This window comes from Canis lupus, chromosome Y (assembly GCF_048164855.1).
Source record: "Canis lupus baileyi chromosome Y, mCanLup2.hap1, whole genome shotgun sequence".
Classification (NCBI taxonomy): domain Eukaryota; kingdom Metazoa; phylum Chordata; class Mammalia; order Carnivora; family Canidae; genus Canis; species Canis lupus.
In genome coordinates, this window is record NC_132877.1 from 3,551,919 (window position 1) to 3,560,277 (window position 8,359).

At 37.4% G+C, this 8,359-nt stretch overlaps 1 protein-coding gene across 16 annotated transcripts in view; it reads right to left on the reverse strand.

Moving 5' to 3' along the window:
* Positions 1 to 8,359, reverse strand: part of LOC140629125 (neuroligin-4, X-linked) — a 369,817-nt gene that overhangs the window by 189,649 nt on the left and 171,809 nt on the right. For 2 of the 16 annotated variants that reach the window (XM_072818616.1, XM_072818617.1), the window contains exon 1: positions 8,227 to 8,343. The exons of 11 other annotated variants lie outside the window; for them this stretch is intronic. Coding sequence is in view for 2 of the 5 variants with exons in the window: in XM_072818615.1 (XP_072674716.1) it covers positions 8,227 to 8,269 (43 nt within the window). In the remaining 3 variants the exon portion in view is untranslated. Of the gene's footprint in view, positions 1 to 8,226; positions 8,357 to 8,359 lie in introns of those variants that run through there. 3 more of the 16 variants (XM_072818615.1, XM_072818618.1, XM_072818614.1) reach the window with 3 other exon arrangements.

Sequence of the window (8,359 nt, forward strand, 5' to 3'; positions counted from 1 at the left end):
AGGGATGGTGCTAAAAAAATATCTTACAATGCACAGGTGGCCGCACCTAATGAAGAATTATGCAGCCTACAGTGACAGCAGGGCCACGGTCGAGAAATCTACTCTTTTATTTAATGATAATGATAACTTATTATATTTAAATTTTAAATTCGACTTGCCAACATATAGTGTAACACCCTGTGTTCATCACATCATGAAATCTAGTCTTATAGGGGAAATAGAGGAAGAAGAGAAGGAAAGAAGGAAGTAGAGGAGGAAGGAAAAAGGAAGGAAGAAACAAAAAAGGAGGAAGTAAGGGCCTAGGTACGGAATTAGGGAAGGAGAGAAGGAAAACAAGTTGGTACTACTCATGGTCTGATATGTGTAAAAAAAAAAAAAAAAACCTCAGTCATTTTTTTTCCCTAAAACTACCTCTGAAAGCTTGAGATTTTAATCTCCATTTTCCTATGAGGGCATTACCATCCTGAGAGGTCAATGAGTTGCCCCAAAGTGTGCTGGTCTTGGGACTCGGAGGCCTTGTATGTACCTAAAATCAAGGATGAGGGTACAGTGACATGCTCCATCCTCACTGAGACCAGATCTTTCTTAGGTTTCCTGTCTTAGTCTTGTGTTCTAGAAGTTGGAAGACACAAGATCTAGTTTCTAAAAATATACTTCCTTATAGAATATTACAGGAGATTCTATCAATGGTTGAATGTCTCTGCTCCTGGAATTTAGACATTATTCAAAATTGGTACTGGATGGGTTTCATTGAAAAAAAAAAAGTGGCATTAATGTTTTAATGCTATTTTTCTTCTCATCCTTTAATTTTAGATCAGCATTCTTAATTACAACATGAAGCTGTACTCCAGCCAACCCTGGAGTAATACTATAAAAGCTCTTTTCATGAAATCTATTTTCTCATGGACTTGGATTATAGAATAAGAGCACTCAAGGTCATGAGTTAAAGCCCCATGTTGGGTGTAGAGCTTACTTAAAAAATAATAATAAATAGAAAATTTTATAAAGCATAGCAAAGATTTGGAAATTAACAACTGGAGGTGAATTTAGGTGACATTTGTGTGAAAATAAAAACATCTATTATGGACACCTGAGTGGCTCAGTGGTTGAGCATCTGCTTTTGGCTCAGGTCGTGATTCTGGGGCCCTGGGATCAAGTTCTGCATCAAGATCCCTGCAGGGAGCCTGCTTCTCCCTCTCCCTGTGCCTCCACCTCTCTCTGGGTGTCTCTCATGGATAAATAAAGAAAATCTTTAAAAAAATATCAATCATACCTAATCAAAGTTCCAGAAGGAGAACATATAAAGAATGGAGAAGACACATATTTGAACATTCTTTTAATGCCCAAGCAAATATTTAGAAAATGCTAGTTTAGAAAAAAATGTATATTTATATATATATTATATATAATATAATTATATTTATTTTATATATTTTATATATTTTATATATAAATATATAAATATACATAATTATATATTTTTTAAACTAGCATTTTCTAAATATTATATATAATACTATATATAAATATATTTTTCTATGTGTGTGTGCAGGTGTGTGCAGATAAATGTGTATACATTTAGTAATTTGAATAACTTGAACTATATTCCCAAAGTAGATGCTTCATATTATTTATTCATATATACAAATCCTATCAATAAAAAAATACTAGCACTAAATGGGATTTCCTTAATGTATTTTGTATTCTTAAATAATGAATACAGAGAAAATAAAACCAATAATGAAAAAATAAAGCACTCTTTTTACTATTATCCATTTTTTTCACCTAGTCATAAATAAATATCAAATGCATTCCAATGAACTGATTGGGAAGTCACTAAAGTTTATAATTGTAGTTTTAGTCTGTCTTCTAATGAATATGCACTATGCAAAGTAACTTGACTATTTCATCCATCGCCATTATAACCATGGGAGAGGGTAAGATTATTTCTCATTTTATCACAACGGAGATGCAAAGAGGTTTACATGCATTGATCTAGCATCACTGAGGTGCAAGTTTTGTAAAAAAATATTTCATTGTTTTTTAACCATGTTGTACCCCAAAGTGTTAGGAATGATGTAGGCCATGTAACTGACGTGATTGAAAGACGCTGCCAAATTTCAGGCATCTTTATCTCAGACCTGCAGGGATCCACTCTTGCTTCCACCAGACCTAAAATCAGTGACCAAATGCCCCAGTTTGCTTAGGATTGGGTCCTAAGACTTTCAGGGACAAATCTGGGAAGTCTTAAATGAACCAAGATGAGTAGGTCAGTCTACCGGAGATTTCCATTATGGAGGTGGAGGGGATGTTAGAGACAAGCACTGCATCTCAAATAGACCTGATAATGGGTGAGGCAAAAGTCTTGGAGGAAATTTACAAAGAAGACCCCAGAGGATCTACTTCAAGTTATAAATAAGCACGTGTTATTTATCTGGCTGGCCATGGGGACTTAAATGATAAGGAACCCAACCGTGAAAGATGGAAGAATCATTGGCTATGGGTGTCTGTAGTGCAGGGGGGGAGCAGAGCAGGGAAATGCGGTGTGAAATTGCCAAGTCAGGGTGTCTACACCTAGGTTGAACCATGTGTAAAGGTTTAGAGTATTGAAAAAAGTTGCACGAAATAAAAACAAAGGCAAATTTGCGTCAAATCTGTACTAGACCGTTATTTTCTAGAATATGTATATTTATTAGAATGTTCAAAATCACACCCTAAATAGAACCGTATGCTCACAACAGTTAATTGCTCAATTCCAAAATTATGGCGTGCGTGTGTGTGTGTGATTATGGCAGTATTGACAGATGCATAAGCGTGTCCCCTGAACGCCAGCTCTGAGTATACTGTACTCGGGTTGCACACTCTTCAGTGATCACGTCCTACTCTGGAGAATACATGTAATTCTACACTTTTGATGTTGGTGTTTAGAGGACAATAAAGACAGCAATGGGCGTTGAGAAGCAGTAGGTTCCAACTAGCAATGCCTCGATGCTACGGAGCAATCTGTGCTTGTTAGCCTCATAAATCGCACTGCATCTTTCAAGCAACTGCCACCTTATAGAACTAGACTTTTCACAATGCCCTTGTAATGCTAGAATTTTGGTTTAGGGCTTTTTTATTCAATATGAAGTGTTGTTTTCTGGTCTTTTACGTTTTGTGATTATATCAAATGGTTGCAATGACTGTAAATAATTTTCTAAACAAATTCACCCTCATGTAGTATCGTAGGAAAATTCTACCCACATATGCCAAGGGTAACAACAGAGGCAATAAAGTGTAGTGGTGCACAATGTGGGCAAATGGGACCTCAGGTGACACTTGCATCATCTTGGAGACAGTTTTGGTCACTACATGGGATTTCTGATGACACTAAGTGGGTAGAAGGACATGGCTGAACAAGGATGTTCATGCACAGGACGGCACCCCATAAATGTCAGTAGTGCTAATGCTGATAAACCAAGTATTTGTGAAAGATATAGATGGAAAAATCAAAATGGCCCCTGGCTTTTCTGCTGTGTGCAGCATTTATACCTTAACATGGTCTCCAATGTCCACCATCATTTGAGTTTCTTAAATGATACCTGAGAATATTCATCCTTAAGCCAATCAATTATTAATTATATGAATGGAGAACACTCACCCTGTCTCTACAACAGCAAGAATTGTTTATGTCATGCATCCCAGTCAAAAACTATGCTTCACAGTCAAATCCAAATTCTATAGAAAATATCTGGTTTACTCCCAACATGCTGGTGCTCCTGAAAGCTCACCCAAGTGACCCTCTGGGAGCTAAGAAAAAAATCTATCCACTCGTCTAACACATGCAAAGCCTGCAAGAGGGCAGCTCCTTTGCTCTTCCTTGGTTGTCAGAGCCGATTAACACTGGGTCTTCCTGTCTTATCCAGCCACATTTCCTGCACATAGGACCAACATCAATGGAAAATGGAAACTATAATCTCATTATTTGAGATTACTGGCATCAAAAACCCACTCTGTAATGTCCCTGGTAAGATGTGAAACCACAATGCATTTTATCTTCAGAATTAACCTTTAGAATATGCGTCTTTAAAAAAAAATGGAAAAAAAATTAAAAATAAAAAAATAAAAAAAAATGGTACGATATCTTCCCACATAATAATTGTATTGATAATGCAGTTAGTATTCAGTTTTGGAAAGGAATGTTCATGTGTCCCGGGACTATTCAAATGGCACTTGCAGAAGAGTGGACGGTTACATGCCATGATGTGATGAAATCAAGGCCAAAGATGTTAATTTTCTGAGGGCTTTGACTGTTTGATGTTAAAATCCCACTGACAGAAGCAAGCACATACGGACATGAGCATGTCTTCTTAGCACAGAAACGAACAAAAAATCAGGAACATATTTGGTTAGAGCCAACTATTTCTGCCCCAGCAAAAGGAGATTTCCAGGTCAAGTTATAAATCAAGTCAATCACTGAAATCACGTGTTGGACTAATTATTTAAATGCATCTCACGGACTCAGCATTATTTCCAGGCAACTGGATTCCTATAAGGGTTGGGGAGACTGTGCCTAAACATGGAGATCTGAACTCTAACAACACTAACTAGACCTTGTATGGGCCACTCACTGCTCACACATGGTTGGCTCATCTATCGATGATGGATTTACACTACCCGTCTCACATGAAGAGAGTAATACCATCTTAACATGCATGTGGCACTTTGGTCACTAAGAAGTCCTACAAAAAATGTGTCCAAAGACTAGCCAACTCAATAAACTTATAAAATGCTGATTTTAAAGACATTTGTCCTTTTAATCTACGAAGCTGCATAACTACAGGACCTTTGAAAATGATTTTGTTTGGCTAAAGAAAAAAAGAATGCCGGTTATGATCACGGCAGATCCTTGACAGACATCCGTGAACAATAAATGCTAGCACAGATTTTATTTTTTCTTCTCCTTTCAAGAAGGGATAATGGTGTTGTCTAGAAACTTCTTACTCTGGAACATGTCGATAATAAGCTAAAAGCACCGCACAGTGTAAGTAGGACAATGAGAAAGCACTTCCCTGTGTACACACCCTCTACAAACAAGATGAAGATACTTAAGAAACCAACAGATGGACTTTCTCCTAGTCCATGGGTCTGTACAACTGAGCCTTTTAGCCTGCTGCATCCAATGCCTCTTCCGGCCTCCTTACTGCTGCTTTATCTCCCTTAAAAAAATATTTCTTTTGAAATTATTGGTCTAAATATAGAAGGAAACACAAGAGACTTAGAGTACTGGGAGCTAAGAAAGACCTTGTAGGAGAGACAATTAGAGCTGTAGAAAGAGTGGTCTATGTGGTATGAGGCCTGGGATAAATAAATAAATAAATAAACAAACAAACAAATATTAAATTAATTAATTAATTAATTAAATTAAATTAAATTAAATTAAATTATTAAATTAAATTAAATTAAAAACAAGGGAATGTTGAATTTGGCCATTTTGCTATAAAATCAAGATAAAGATTTATAAGACCAGAGTAAGTAGGGATTACTAAATATTAAATCAATAAATGTTAACTGGGTGTTCATATTTCAGGAGACAAATCCAGAGGTAATATTAGTACACTGGGTTATCAAATGTTATAATATCATTTCTAGATACTATAAAATTTAAGGTGCATTACTAGTTTAATTTTGTATCATCAACAGGAAGATGCTGTGTATAATGCCTCAGAATTGCAATTCTCTTGGGTGGGTACAATTTCATTTAGGAATAAATTTAACAAAAAAAAATGGGTAAGACTTATATGCTGAAAAAGATATTCCTGAGGAAAAAAATTAAAGAAGGTGCAGATGAAATAGAGGGCTAAATTATGTTAATGGATTGAAAGGCTCAAAAGTCTTAAGTTGCCAATTTCCCAAATTACTTAAAGATTCATCACTATTTTAATAAAAATCCCCAAATCCCATCTCTTTATTAAAAGTGACACACATTCTATAAATCTATATGGTCTTACACCAATTTTTGCTAAACTTATTTCTAATATTTTATGCTTTTTGTTCCTATAGTCAATGGCATATTTTCAATTTCATTGTCCAATGGTTTCTTGCTGAATATAGAAATAAAAATTTGTGTGTCATGTATCCTGAGATCATTTATGAGTTTTAGTAGTTTGTGAAAACCGTGTAGGAGGTTCCATATAAAAATCACATCATCTGCATCTAAAGATAGCTCTTCCTTTTCAAATCCATATACTTAATTTTTTTTTTTTTACCTTGCTGCACTGGCAAAGACCTCCAACTTGTTATTAGCTAGATGTGGGGAGAATGGGCATCCTTGCCTTGTTCCAGATCTTAAGAGAAAAGCAATTAGTAGGCCGTGATTATATTCTGTTAACTATTCTCCTGAACACATTTTAGTATTGGTCTAAAACGTAAGTAATAGAACAAGTAAAATCTAACAAGAAAGTCTCGATGGTATTGCTCTGGTTGTAGAAGAATAGATTTTGGAGATTCCCTTACCCTAATCCCAGGCAGCCTCCCTATGTGAACCTCAAGCAAATCTAGAACCCTAAATCTGAAGATATGATTTAATGAGATGGGAGAAATCGTGAAAGATTAAAAACAAAGAGAAACAGAGTGAACTCTTAGCTGTTGCCACAAATATATACCATGACCTTTTGGTGTCCTATAACATCTTTATTTATCACATGTCCTCTCGACTAAAAAAGACTCCACGTGACTTACTAGTTCAAGGCTGCTTCATGCACGATAGTTTAGCAAATGCATGCAACTGAAAGACATGCTAACTCAGATTTCCAAGAAAATGACAGATGTCCTCAATTCATGGCTCTTTGCAGTTCTAATGTTAAGAGTCAACATCCAGAGCAGCCCGGGTAGCTCAGCCCAGGGTGTGATCCTGGAGATCCCGGATCAAGTCCCACGTCGGGCTCCCTGCGTGGAGCCTGCTTCTCCCTCTGCCTGTGTCTCTGCCTCTCTCTCTCTGTGTTGTGTGTCTCTCATCAATCAATAAATAAAATATTTAAAAAGAAAAAAAAATCAACATCTTGCATTCCAAATCTATGAGGGACAAGGCTGGGTTGTTTGCAATCCAACTTAGAAAAGGAGTAAAAAAATTGAACACCAATAAAAAATAAATTTATTATTTAAAAAAAAGGAGTAAAAGGCAAAAAAAAAAAAAAAGGAAAATCTCACAGTGAGGAATCAAGAACTCTAACATAACATGGAGGAGGAAAATGAATGAAAAACTAGAACAGCACAGGGTATTAGGATTAGGGGACAAAAAGAAAAAAAAAAAGGATTAGGGGACAATTAGATGCATTTGAGAATCATCATCTTGCCCAGCAAATGTCTTCTGACTGGGAATAGGAATTCGCCAGGGCAGAGACCATTTAAAAAAAAATTATTTATTTATTCATAGAGACACAGAGAGAGAGAGAGAGAGAGAAGCAGAGACACAGGCAGAGGGAGAAGCAGGCTCCGTGTAGGGAGCCCGACGTGGGACTCGATCTCAGGTCTCCAGGATCACTCCCTGGGCTGAAGGCGGCGCCAAACCGCTGAGCCACCCGGGCTGCCCCAGAGACCATTTTTTAGTCGTCTTTCTATCCCTTACGTCTGCCATTGGGTTAGATGAGTAGAAACAAAAGATGTTGATCCAATGAGTCAGGGTTATTGCAGGAAAGTATCAAGAATGACAGGGGAATGTAGTCCATCTGATCATAACTGTGCGTCACACTGCTGATGACTAGCACACTCCCAAGTTTCGCAATCTCAGTACTATTGACACTTTGGGTCTGATCATTGTTGAGGGGGCTGTCTGCTGTGTTGAAGGAGGTTCAGTAGCATCCCTGGCTTCTACACACCAGCTGTCAGTAACAAACCCCACTCATGACAACCCAAACTGTCTCAAGACATTGCCAAATATTCCTGGATGAAAAAACCACCCCTGACTGAACAACCACTGCTCTAGAGCATGAGCAACATTAGAGTAGAAACCTGCCTTGTGTTTCTCAATGTTCTATTTCCAGAGTCTAGAGCCACAGAAGAGCACATAAGAGGTGCTGAGGACATTTGGTGGATAAATGAACACGCCAGCAGTAACCGTGGGTTAATTTCAGATCTGCTTAGAGTTGGTAGAAAACAGTAGGCTACGCAGTTCAGCAAGTCTTACTTAATTTCCATCGAGCTCTGGGAACTAAAGTGATTCTGAAAAATGTACAACCACCACCGTACCTGACGGCTCTCCAGTTGATGCCTGATTGCTCTCCAAGGACATATTTCCCAGGGGCTTGGTCCTATGTGTCCATCGCTAGGCCTGCCAGCCTTTGAAAGCTGAATGGATAATAAACCTACACGCCCATTGTGA